The sequence below is a fragment of the Stegastes partitus genome, unplaced genomic scaffold (assembly GCF_000690725.1).
Source record: "Stegastes partitus isolate 25-593 unplaced genomic scaffold, Stegastes_partitus-1.0.2 Scaffold70, whole genome shotgun sequence".
NCBI classification, from domain to species: domain Eukaryota; kingdom Metazoa; phylum Chordata; class Actinopteri; family Pomacentridae; genus Stegastes; species Stegastes partitus.
In genome coordinates, this window is record NW_007577801.1 from 179,383 (window position 1) to 193,375 (window position 13,993).

At 39.2% G+C, this 13,993-nt stretch overlaps 1 protein-coding gene across 4 annotated transcripts in view; it reads right to left on the reverse strand.

The window, feature by feature from the left end:
* LOC103353398 (kinase suppressor of Ras 1-like) overlaps positions 1-13,993 on the reverse strand; it is a 51,052-nt gene that overhangs the window by 22,521 nt on the left and 14,538 nt on the right. The window contains exons 1-2 of one of the 4 annotated variants that reach the window (XM_008276364.1): positions 13,011-13,242; positions 7,622-7,674 (exon numbers count right to left, since the gene is read on the reverse strand). The exons of 1 other annotated variant lie outside the window; for it this stretch is intronic. Coding sequence is in view for 1 of the 3 variants with exons in the window: in XM_008276363.1 (XP_008274585.1) it covers positions 8,176-8,178 (3 nt within the window). In the remaining 2 variants the exon portion in view is untranslated. Of the gene's footprint in view, positions 1-7,621; positions 7,675-8,175; positions 8,312-13,010; positions 13,243-13,993 lie in introns of those variants that run through there. 2 more of the 4 variants (XM_008276366.1, XM_008276363.1) reach the window with 2 other exon arrangements.

Sequence of the window (13,993 nt, forward strand, 5' to 3'; positions counted from 1 at the left end):
AGCCCTGTTCCAGGCTGGTGCTACATTATTGAGCAGTTATCATTCTGAAGCATTTTGTCTGGCCCATTAAGCGTTACTACTCTTAGTTGTTTTCAATGCCAAGCTTCAGTCTATGTTTTCATTAAGTGCCATATAAGAATGTCAATATTTAGGGGCACAGCTAAAGATTTAAATGTAGTGAAATTTCAGACAATTTATTTGTAGGCAGCGGGACAAGTTTTGCAGCTTATGCAATTGCAGAAGGAAAGGTTGCTGTCAGAAGACTGATTTACATTTTATTCAATGTTTCAAAAAAACACACCAGGCTATCAGGAAGGAACAGTGGGCTCATTATAAGCAAAAACAGAAAAAGACCACTGATACAAGAACAAGTATTATTATTATTATTGTTGTTGTTGTTGTTGTTGTTGTTAATAATAACATTACTATTATAAATCTGAAGGGAAAAAAAGCCAATTTAAAAGTCCACAGTTAGTTTTTTCCTGTATTGCTGTAAAATGCTAGACCTAATGCCTGATTCCTGGAATCTGCTGGCAAACTATGAAAACAAGGTCTGCTGTGTTTTTTCGGCCCTTGGTGGGAGTGTGTTTAATGAAGAGAATGGGGGAAAAGGATTGGCTTAATCTCCTGGCAACTAGCTGTTTCCTGCATTGTGTCTGTGGTAAGTGAAATGGACAGGCTGGGATAACAACACGCTCAGTATTTTTATGTGAGGTATCTGAGAGACAAAGCTGACCTGAAAAACAAACTTCTTTCTTCTTCTTCTTCTTCATACAATCCCTCAGTCAAACTCAAACTAATATAAGGATTCAGCAGTTAAATAAACAAAGTGGCCATTTTCTATTGTTCCAGACTACTTCATGTAAAATCAGTGAGACTAAGTGTCTTTGCTAAGCCACAGCAGAGGGACATGCCCTAGAACTGATTTGTAGATGTTTTGCTGGGACAATATGACTGCCTGGATGACCACTGCTAGACATGACTTGACAAATAGGTTCAGACTACACAACATTTTTATCTGACCGATGGTCACTGGGTCAGACTAGGTGATTAGAGTTATAAATTCTTGATGGATCTGGCCTTTAGACATAGCTATCCTTTAAGACCTGCAATATGTAATCAGAAGAGAAGTGCCAGGGGCCAATGTCAGGACACAAAAATGTACAACAGTGTCCACAATGGTGTATGTATGTGATTCTGGTGCCTTTAAAAGAGCAGTCTGTTTTCCTTTGATCATGTCAAAGACATGTTGTGGAAGCTATCCGAATAGATGAGAAAAAAGAAATTCTGACAGGCTAGTCTTTCGTTTTCAGGACACGGTGAGGTATCCAAGATGTAGCACTGGCTGTCATTCACTATGACAAAGTACACAGGATCTCTCTGGAAATTTCGTGGTTTATTGCCTTGTGCAATAGACATGTACACAATACAGTACGCATTCAGTTTTAACATAGATTCCTATGTTAATCATCAGTAACTATCAGTAACTGCGACTAATACTTGGCCAAAAAACTTTTTTATTCTCTACTGGTACAAATGGCTTGCAATATAAAGCAATCTTTGACCAAACATTCACACAGTACTGTGGGGAGACACAATATACAGGAAATGTAACTGGGCAATAAAGTGATTATATACAACTTAAATGTTGTTTAGTGACCTGTTACAATTTTCTTAAAGGAAAAAGTCTGTACCCATCACTTAGTAACATGTTACTGTATTTTTGACATAAATAAAGAGAGAAAAGCCATTTAGTTAAGTGTCAGTTCCTATATTTCCTCATGTCCTCATGGAACAGGAGTTAGTGATCTGCTCAGAATTCTTTAACGTGTACAAACTAATTTATTCAGCAAACCAACTAGGTACATCTGAAGAAGTGAAGCTTGTGCAAATTTGTCCAAATACAGAGACGTGATGTTGTAAAAGAGAGACTTTAAAAATAACTAAATAGCTCTTTTATCAGTACTAACAATCTGCTGAGTGTTTAAAGGTTACTGACTTCCACTTAAAAGCATATTTATTATACTGGAATTACTGTCAAATACAGTTGCAATTATCATTCCTGAGTTTAAAAAAAAATAAAAAAGTTGTTTGTGGAAATGTAATTTCTTACTTTGACATCCCCAGTGGTAGCATGAACAAAGACACACTCTATAACCAAAGAAATTAGTGCAGTTTTAATACTATGATGGCCTTTGACAGACCATGCACTCATGATCCAAGTGACTTGTTTTAAAGGGGACAGGGCACACTGGGCAGGTAGCATGCTGCTACTTTCTTAATTCTGTTCCTGATGGATTACTGCTCCTGCAACGTGTGTGTCCACACCCACTCACACCCACAAGTATTCTGACCACTTACACAACCAACAATAATGAGCACCATTGATTTTGTGTCTTTTCCTCTCTGTGTAGAAATAATACAACATGATATTTTATGTGTAATATTAAATAAAGAGATGCATACTTGCTAGCTTTTATTTCGTAACAAATTAAAATTGCATTCATAAGAATCACGTATTCTAGGGCAGTAAGAAGATTTCATACATATCTTGATCGTATCCTGTTTAACGTGCAGAAGAAGAGCTTACTTTGCTTTAAGAATATGGAACAGGTGCTGCCTCATCAACCCAGAAGTGGTAAATTTGTATATCAACATATTTACCACCATTTCAGGGTAGCCTGACAGCCAAGTTCGAGTCAGTTTTGACAACAACCTCCATTGTGATGAGCTCTCACTGTTCCACTGTATTTTCTAACACTCTTCTCTACTTCATCAGTCGGCTTTACTTCTGACACTATTCAGATGTTTTTCTGGGCCAGTTGGAAGCCTTACATGAGCAACATCATGACAACAATTCAGAATAATCATAATGATGTTTGAGATGTCTACAACCATTATTTAGACTCGTCTAAACTGAATTACAGATTGTCCTTCTGACTCATAGACTGTATAAAAGATGGACGTAGCTACCGTGATGTCACCCGTTGGTTTCTGCATTGAGAAAATGAAGCCAGGGTTTTGCTACTTCCTGGTTGACATCTTGGATTTTTGGAGCCAGTGACGCAAAAATCGTCGGAGGAGGGCGGAACCATAGGAGCAGCGATTGGTCAGACGGATTGAGAGGTGGGCCCCCTCTGCCCGCCCACATTCACCGCCTTCTGCTCGCTTCGTCTGCATCGTTGCTGTCGACTGTCAATCAAGTCAGCCACGCCCCTTGCCCAGCAATATTTTGACGATTTTTTTAAAATTCAGTATTGATTTATTTTCAGATTGGCCACCTGATCTCTGGATTTGACCATGAAAACTAGTAAGAAAAAAATCCTGAGCTGTAGGAATGCGGTATCTCGTGATCTGTGATCACTTCTTTTCCAATTCAAGTCTATGGGAGCCAGGGCTTCTTGGAGCCAGCAACGAACGGACGTAGTGATATTGCAGGTTTTTGACACTTCCGGGTTGGCTTCATTTTTCAGGGCCGGTTGCGACGTCCATCTTTTATACAGTCTATGTTCTGACTGCTCAGAATGATGTCATGTAAAAACTCTGACACATCACTGTGTAACTACATGTAGCCAAAATGATGTTTTTGACATCTGTGATTTTAATTCTGGATAGTCAAAATCCATTAAATGTTAAAACGCCTTACCATAGAAGTTATGAGTGTAAATTTTGACCTTTGACCACACCTGACAGTATTTGAATTGTCACCATCTAACACCAGAGTTCAACTGTCTAGTCAGAGGGTAGATGTTTTGGTTGCCTTCATCCCTGCTGCAGGTCCCTAAAGCTGTTGTACATTTTCAAGATGGTCAATGGCACAGGCTCTTCGGGGTCAGAGGTGGTTTTAAATTTAATTTATGATGCTCTAATAAATATTGTAATAAAGATAAGCATTCAATGTGCTGTGTGTATACACAGCAGTTACTATTCTAAGATAATACAGGTGTCTAAATGCATATCTTTGATTTTAGGAATGCGGCTAACAACTACTCTCTGAAAGGAACTTCTTCAGTGTTAGCAGCTGTATTAATATGAATTAATATAGTGACTTAAGGTAAGTATCTTTTTGATAAATAAGGGCTTTTTACATCAGGAAACCTGTTGAAATACCATAATTTGTACAGTATCATCAAATATAGCTTAGCCAAGCAGATTCTCCATCGTTCACTTTAAAAATGTACGACTTCCTTCAGGACCTGGAGCAGAGACGAAAGTAATACAACTATCTGCTTGACTCTGCTTTTTACAGTGACAGTCCAACGACGTTCACGTATATGTGATTCTATAGTTTTAGAGCTTAAAATGTCCTACGATGAAGTATACTAGTATATGCTTTTATTCATCTTACATTTCATCTGTGGTTTATGTTGTTGGTTATTATGTCACTGGTTATTTTTCTTCTCATTTGTGTGTAACAAAGTGAATATTTATTCTTAAATTACGCCTTCTCACTGCCCAAGAGTGTGGAGGATATCAATGGAGAAAAATGAAAGAGGAGAGACACCACCTGAAAGGAAGCTAGAGACAGTGAGGGTGTCAATAAATACATTAAAAGTAATAAATAAGCTGTAATGATTCCTAATTACAAAACATCTGATCATTAACAGGCATGGATTTATTTACTGATTGATTGATTGATTGATTGATTGATTGATTGATTGATTGATTGATTGATTGATATTTACAGAACTTTGTGCCTAAACATATAAAAGCTTAAGCATTAAAATAATTCACTACATGTTGACAATTAGGTAGCAAACCTATTTAAATGTGATGTTAAGTCTGTTGTTTTAGGAAAGCCTTTGCACATAATTGAGATTAAATTAATCTTTCTGTTCACTATCCTTACGCTGTCCTGCACTCATTAATTTCTAAAATAATTAACTCACATGATAATATAATGTATTTAAATTCAAACCAACATAATTGCACCCTTATTGCATATAAAAAGGCAGACATTTCTAGTTAGTTCACAATCTCATTGAGCCTAATTTGAGTTATACAGCTTAGCGGTAATTACATCCCCTTGACCAAACCCTAGTCATTTACTGGTCCTACCTATTCTGGAGCAGTGCGCATTGACACAACAGAGTAGGAACAACCCTGTCCCATAGCAATTACACTTGTATATTTACAAATATAGAAATTACATTTAGATGCCACCCAATTACTATAATTATGCTCAGACACACTGTTTTATTTTGAATGAATGAAGCGCCACAGTTGCATCTGGTGTGAGATGACCAAAGCACTTAAAGTTAGAATAAGAAGGAGTTGTGTCTGTATATCTTTCTCCACAGTTAACCGAGACTTACCAGAGTCTCAACAGAAGCAGAAAAAGGCTAATCAATCCTATAGTCAGGACAAGTGGATACTGTCCTCCAAGAGTGGCTATATTTTGGTGGAAAGTCATATGTTGCCAGTTGATATTTTACTGATATCTTAAGTGTCAGTCTCAGTGTAAACATAACTTCTCAAATATGGTAAATACCTACTTGCTGTTGCAAATTACTTGTAAACTGGGCTTAACGTGAAGCTATTTATTTGCTGTTTTAGCTGCTCACCATCTTACTTCTACAAAAAGGAAAATGTAGACCTATTAAAACATAAACAAAATCAACAAGGGTTTGGACAATGATCGTAATGTACAACAGACAAAACATATAATTATCAAATAATTACTGAAACAATTACAACTTAAACATTGTCTCAAGCAAGAAAGTCATGCCAACCATTTAACGCCATACACCATTACACACACATACGCACATGACCAAGTTCAGTCAGTAAAAGCTCCACACCTGAAAAGCCCAAAGGGGGACTTTAGAGTTTCTTGTCTGTGTGTCCGTCACCAGGACAGACAGAGATTTGTGTTGTTCTCTAATAACAAAGCCTGGTACAAGGACAGAGTCCTCCAGAGTGGAAAGAGCTAAGAAGCAAAATTTTTGACAAGTTGCTCCAACCCCTGCCTAAAGGCCCGGGCGTTGAACCCTGGCCAATGCTGTCTTTTGCAGGTGGTCTACTAAAAACACTGTTACAGATGGAGAGGAATTCTTATCTTGTTTGAGTTTAATGAAATGAATAAACATGCTTGGTAGAAAGCATGTTTGGAATATTACAACTTTTAAGATGGCAGATGACAATTTTTGCACCATAGTTGAAATATTAGAAAAACTAAGATTAAACCCTATTCCTGCAGCTAGTGGTTGTAAAATTCAAACAACCTCATACTACCGCTAATGCTACCATAAGGTTACGTCAACAATCATCTTTAAACTGACAATAATAATTTAATTGGAACTGAATTAGATTTCAACCTTTAAGTCAGCTTTCTTCAGAAAATTCCAGCAGGTGAAACAAAGCATTGCGTCCTTCTTCTAGTCATAGTGGACCAAAGACCCAACTTTTTGTACCAATTCTAGGAACTTCCTTTGCTATTTTGCTTGGTTGCCCTGTGGTGCTGGTTCTTCATTGATTGTTTGTTTCTGTTTATTTTTTTATTGGCTTTTTTTTTCTCCAAGCACTTGGCCAGTTTTCAGTGGTTAAAGGAACATTTTAAACCAAAAACAAGACAGTTCCTCACTCATGCCTTTGTTCAGTCTGTTTGAAGTCAGAGCTGTGACACAGTCAGACACAGCATCTGACTGGCCAACAGACTCATCCCAAGGCTTCATGGACGGCTAGTGGTAGACTAACAACCAAACTGTTTTCAACACAGAAAATGTATCTCATTAAATTTTAAGATTCCTGATAAACCAACTGCATCAGGCCATCCAAGCAAGCACAGGGTGTACCTACTCCAGGCAAGCAGGCAAGCAATAATTCAAGGCTGTTGCATAGAAAATAATTTGTAGATAACAGGGTTGGTCAGACTAAAATTGATGCAAAAGACCATGAAGTATTTTGTTTATTCTATGAATTCCGTGTCCTTGTCATAACCTTGCATCTACGTCTGCCAAAATGCAACTTGACTGGCAACAATTTATTCGCAGATTGGGGTGTGTTATGCTAGTACCTGTTAATAGGGCCTGCAGCAGAGATGAATGTCTACAGAGGTCTGACAACACCAAAGGTCACCAAAGGCTTTCTACTATTGTTGTAACATATGCCATTATACCAGAGGACTACATTGGGATGCAACACAAATCTCAGATAGTTTTAGCTTTGCTGCAGGCAAAAGAAGATCTTAAAAAATAAACTGCAAGTTCCAGCATTTTGCGTTAAGCAGAAGCATCGAGTGAATAAGCAAAGCTGAAAAGGAGATTAAAGCACATTTTTACGACGTAAAATCAAGGCAAGTCACTTTTGCACAAATTTCTCAGTTGTTGCTGACAAAGATGGACAACAATTGGACTTTGACACACACTGTGGGAGCAGGCAGTTATGTCAAATGATATTTCACTGAGAATGTTACAGGGCAATACAGGATCAGCAAGACATCCAACAGTCAGATCAGGATGAATGAAAGTAGTAACTTTTATTTGACAGTATTTTATTCATGTACAATTGATGTGGCAGTGTTTGGAAATGAAGATGGTTTCGACACGTGAATTTTTTTTTTTTTTTAGATGAAGGTTGGAGAAACACACTTCACATCTTGCACACTGACGCATACCAATACCTGGGCAGTGCCTGGGCATGCCTCAGCTGCCTGTGTTTACAAGTGAAGAAAGCCTGAAAAGAAAGAAAGGAAAGAAGAAACAGTGACAGAAAGACAGGACACTGACAGAAAAAGACTGAGCAGTAAAGAAAGGCTTGTGTTTAAGACCGCGACAAACTTCTCCACCAAAATATCTCCCTCTGACACTGATCACTGCCTTGTCACACATACTTAGACACAGACAAACTCATTTGTGCGGAAACTACAGAGCACACAGACTGGATGAGAGGACTGGAGTCTGCTCTAACAGGCATGTGGGTCTGGACATACAGTATGCCTCCACTTAACAGTCAAACAAAAGTCTGCCCTGAAACTCACCACTGCTAACACTGGTACATGACTCAAACAGCTGAACAAACACAACACATACACGTACATACCAAAACTGACAACACACACTGTGACTGCCTGAAACAGCAGCAACAAGGAAATGAAGGCAACACCTTTCCTAGTGCCTCTATCACAGGTTACATATGGTTAAATCTGGCAGGCAGAGGCTTTGATATGTACATTACCATGCTGTTGACAGTATCTGCTGAACATTGGAGCCCCTGCTTTCATAATCCAGGCACAGAGTAATCCTGAACGCAGCAGGCTGCTGGGAAACTCACTGACAGAGAGCCAACAAATCTTCCCAGCGCTGTTATCACACTCCCTGTTTTTCTCCTCCCTTCTTCTTACAACTCCCTCCCCCTCTCTCTCACTCTCTCTGTGAGGCTTTCCACACAGTCAGACAGTCTGTCTTCCTGGAATACCAACACTGTGCATCAGTGACCAGTGGCTCCCTCTGGGTCATCACAGTTTCATTTTCAGATATTTATTTATTTTTAGCTAAATAGTTGTAGTAACTGATGGTGAGTGCTTCCTTTTTGCTTTTTCTTGTCATTGTTGTTGTTTTCTAAGTTACTCTGGAATGCACGACAACCATCACAGTTTCTTGATTACAAGATCATCTTCCCAGAAGCACTCTATTCAAATTATTATCTCTGTGATAAACTCTAGACACTTGCATTACATTTCCGGAAGCTGCTTTTCAGTGTACATGTCTAATCAGTGCTGCACCCCACCCTGCCTCACAAGAAATCCTTTACTTCCTCTAAATGCCTGCATGCCTTTTTTCCCCCCTAAAGCACCATTCCTCTGCACTGTCCACAGCCAGGCCATATAAGACTAGGATTGTGATAAAAGGGCAAGGAGGGGGACGAGGGGCAGCTGACAGGAAGTTTATTGGAAGTTTATTACAAATGACGGTAGAAACCCGACAGTATTGGAAGCTGCAGATTGTAATTTTTATTTTAGCGTATCCAGGCTGTGAGTACAGTTCTGCAGTGCAGGCTAACTCTGCTGAACCTGAAAGTATTTTTAATATGGCTGCCATTAATGTTATTATTAACAACCGCTGGCAGAGTTGCTACCAGCAGTATGTTTCACTGTGATTTCTAAAAATCATTAAATGCTCACACCGAAATCGCTTACAGTCCATCATCAGAAATGTTAAGCAACACAGTCACACCAGCAGCTGATTACTGAGCAGGTCCTCGTAGAAACACGGATTCACCGGCTGTTTGGTGTTGGGAAGTCACATACAATGGACAAACTGAATCTATCCAAAGAAATCATTTCTCCAAAAAAAAGTTCAAGATCATCCTATGTGTTGCTTGCATGGGTCTGTTTAAAAACAGGTCTTAGTTCACAACAAATAATTGTGTTAATGGTCAGTGAGTCACAACATGAAGCAAGATGTCCAACGATCCTATTAAAGTGAACAAACTGATAAATTATATGTTTGTTCTAGAACTACAACAGCTATTTAAAGGATTATTTGATTATCTAAAAGAAAGAATATGAAGTGCTAACAAGCATTAAAAAAAGAAAGAAGTTACTTTTCAAGCAAAAACGCTACATAATTGATTGTTTCAGCAAAATTGTTCGATTTTCTTGCTTTTACATGATATTCAATTGAATGCAGAAGGATTTTTAGGCTGTTGGTCAGAGTAAAAAGGTATTTGATGACTTCATCTTGGGCAATGCAACAGTGTTTTAAAAAAAAAAAATGTTTGTGATATTTATGGACAGTGTATATCGGCAGATCAATGAATAGTGAACATATTGGCTAGCTGCAGTCCTTCTCAGACCTGTCTCTGCTGGTGTATGAACAGCGACAGATGAGTGGCATGACTTAGATAGAACAATAAGCACGCAGCAATTCTAATTACAAAAAAATTGTTCATCTAACTGGCACATTTAAATCAGTTAAATCCAATTTATATCACTAAACAAATCCAGCAAATATCTACAACAAAACAAACAAAAAAAACTGCAATATTTATTAAAGGAAAATGAGTCTTCCCTCATATGTCCCACTTCCTCCTCTACATAATTGCCTGTCCGTACAGCATTTGTAGCATTTGCCATGTTTACCACAGGATATTGTTGCTTCACGCCATCCACATTTTTGTTTTCCAAAAGATTAAAACAATAAATAAATTATAAAATGTTAGTTGACAGAAGACGACAGTTTTAGATTATTCATGTTGATCGAATATTAAATTAAGCAACCAACGGACTGTGAGCACAGCTTTGTAATAAATCAATGCCATGCACTGAAATGAAATACCGGAGACACACTCCTGCGGTTCCTCAGAAGGAGAGAGGAGGAGAAGTCTTATTACATGCCATTACTGAATTCAGAAGAACTGCCTCCAGCCGTCACCTCACCCACTTCTCTTTATCTTTGCCTCCTCAACTGTTGAAGTCATGTAAATATTGTGGTAACACGTCTGATCCCAGCTCTGCCCCAAGGGGCATTGCTCATCTCTTGCACACATGACAGGAATGCACATGCAAAATGGCAAACCACTGACATGTACACACTAATAAGTGAAAAAATACAATCAACGACTTGTTTCTTAGCCTCTGAGTCTTTTTGATAGCTGTGTTTTCATGTTGTATGGGAAAGACAGAGAACTGAAAAAAGCTGCCACCAAATACTGTACACTGCACTGTTCAAATGTGAATACTCCGAGACTGGAAGACGATGGGAGAGGGGGATTTTTGATTGGTTGTTTCAGATTTTCTATTGGCTATTTGCTCACTCTAAGCATTTGAATTGCCCATCTTTAAAATGGTCTGCCAAACACACTCATGATTGGCTGCTGTCAATCTATTGTCAGGAAAATGAAGAGTGGACTTTATTTGTAACACAGTGAATATGTATGTTTGCGGGGTCCTTCATGATGAAGCCAAAGTTAAGGGTCATCTGTCATTTTGTAATGTCAAAAGTCACTCCAAGATTTAAGAATGACCCACTTTAGTGAGCTTCAGCTGCACAGCTCTGGTCCAGTGGGTCAGTGGGGGAGTGTGCTGCTGTCACCTGAAGGTCACTGCTCTAAGTGGAACTTTCTTGGTTAAGCAAAGAATAAAATAAATATTTAAACTAAGCGTTAACAAGCTCAGGCTGCAGGGTGGCTCAGTGGTTAGCACCGCCACCTCGCAGCTATAAGATCCCCGGTTTGCGTCCCAGAAAGGACGCCCGGGATCTTTCTGCGTGGAGTTTGCATGTTCCACCAATGCAGCATTGGTTCTCTCTGAGTTCTCCAGCTTCCTCCCACAGTCTAAAAACATGATTCTAAATTGTCCCCAAATGTGAATGTGAGTGTGCTTGGTTGTCTGTCTCTAAGTGTAGCCCTGTGATAGACTGGTGACCTGTCCAGGGAGTCCCCTGCCTTCGCCCTGAGTCAGCTGGGATAGACTCGAACCCCCCGCAACCTTACAGAGGATTAAATAGTGTATAGATAATAGATGGATTAAGAAGCTAAGAATATCTCTATCAAACCATGGTAAATGGTAAATGGTCCATACTAATATAGCGCTTTTCTACCTTAGTGGTACTCAAAGAGCTTTTCAATGTGCTTCTCATTCACCCATTCACACACATTCATACACCAGAGGCAACAGAGCTGCCATGCAAGGTGCTAGCCAGCCATTGGGAGCAACTTTGGGTTCAGTGTCTTGCCCAAGGACACTTCGACTGTGGAGGGGCAGGGGATCAAATCACTAACCTTGCGATTGGAGGACAGCCATTCTACCACCTGAGCCACAGTCGCCCATGGGCACAACAATTCAGAGAAATTATTTTCATAGGGCTATGCATATTCTGATGTCTTTCTGTAGAGCATTAAGACTTTCCATCCTTAATCCCTCAGACCACAAGCAGTACAAGCACATATAACGGGTTTGATTTGTATATAATGATGTTTAGTTGCACACATTATACATGCTGACCAATACAGCCTACATAGACTCTGACAACAACACATGTCACCTCTTATAATCTTAGTGACCAAACATTCTTGCAGAGTGACTCATAGTGTGGAGCAAGAAGCAGAATGACCACTGTTGCTGGTCAGGACTCAGTTGGCTGAACCAGGGACACAAACAAAACTGTGGTACATTTTACCAATTCCTCTGAATACACAGAAATAAGAACAATAACTGAAGAATGGTTGCATTACAGTATTGAATTTATTAAAGAGGAGCCGCACAGTGATCAAACATCTGGCAGCGTAAAGAATGGAACTGTTTTCTTCTTTAATTCAGCAGTGGTCGGTTATGCTACATTTTATCCCTCTGCGTTTAATATATGACAACTGGGTACTGGTTGTTTTGCAGATTCAGATTTTACACACAAAACATCAATTTATGAGTTATGATCATTTATAGGCCACCCAACATTACATTAAGTAGTTCAAATGAGGCTCCACCTCTACTAGCTATAACATTAAAGTGTTGCTAACACATTAGTGTGTAATATTGATCCTGTATTACAACATAGAGTATAACATTGTAACAGGGACTGCATTCACACTTTTTCTGACTCCTCCTTCCATTCCAACCATTTTCAGATTTGTGGAGAGCACACGTATAGCAATATGTAGAAACACAACTATACATGAGCTGGATTTAGCCAAAGAGCAGGTTTATCTTTTGTCCTTGGCCAGATGTTTCACAAGCTGAGACACTGACACAATTTGCATGCAGCTTAGAAAATGGAATAAAAATAACACAAATCACACCAAATTACTGGTGGAACAAACCAGAGAATGAACATATCATTATAGCATAGGAGAAGCCAAGTGTACAGACCGATTTAAACTGGCAAGGTGACAACAAAAAAGAGCAATAATCCCAATCTTTACACAGAACATAAATTAACAGAATATGGCTACAAAGAATCAAGGCACAGTTCACAGTGAGACAACACGTCTCTCTCTCTGACTAAAGATTTGAATATAAAAAGTATGAATTTGAAATCCAATCTCCTAATTTTAATGTTGACGTCTTGTCCTACCTCAGAGCTCTACATGTGGTCCTGTGTGGTTTGGTTAAAGTCCTGCTGCTCCCATGCGGGCTAACTGTCAGCCTGAGCGGCTCTTTTTCTTTGCTGCTCAGCGTCTGTGAGCCCACCTGTCGCTTCCTCATCAACACGGTGTCAGAAAAAAACTGAGTCACGGCTCAGCTCAGCTCTCCCCTGTCTCCACTGTTGTGTACACTATTGTTTACAAGGTCCTTTCGTGTCTGTCGAGCTCTATTTGTGCATTATTGTGTAGATTAGACAACATGTGTGTGCCCCTGTGTCTGTGTGTGTGTTGGTATGTGGCTGGTTTAAATGTGTATTAATAGCTCACTGGGGAGGGACAGAGGCTTGCAGAGCAGCTGACTCAACACATTCTAGTCTGGGTGAGTACTCATCACACAGAGCAGTGTTGCTGTGCTCTTGAAAACACTGTAGAAGTATGTCGAGGCAACAGCCTAAACCGTTCAACAGACCTTAGCAGTGCTGTGAACGTAACAGTCAAGCCATCTAGACCTTACAAATGTCAGAGAAGTTCAGATTCAATGAGAGTCAAGTTATTGCCTCTACAGACACCACCAAAAGTGAATTATTCTGGGAGAAATCCCAGACTTTTGAGCATTCAGTAATTGCTCTTGGTTAACACTGTCAGTGGACTGGTCAGGTGGTTTCTTAGTATCAAAAACCATATTCATATGGTGGCGTATGGACTCAATTCAAATTGGTTAAAAAAATTCACATTAGTCATTAGTTTTCAGGATAAACACTAAAAGGAAGACTAGCGTTATCATATCTCCCTGGATAAAACAAAGTGTCATAAACAATAAAGCGATAAATGTTGAGAGACATTTTGCTTTTTCTTTGTAAAAGCTGCATGAACAAAATTCCACAACAAGACAAAAACCCAGCCCTGAAATACTTTAGGTTTATAAAGACACTGGGTATAGGAGCCTGAGCGACACAGGATTTTGAGGGCTGAT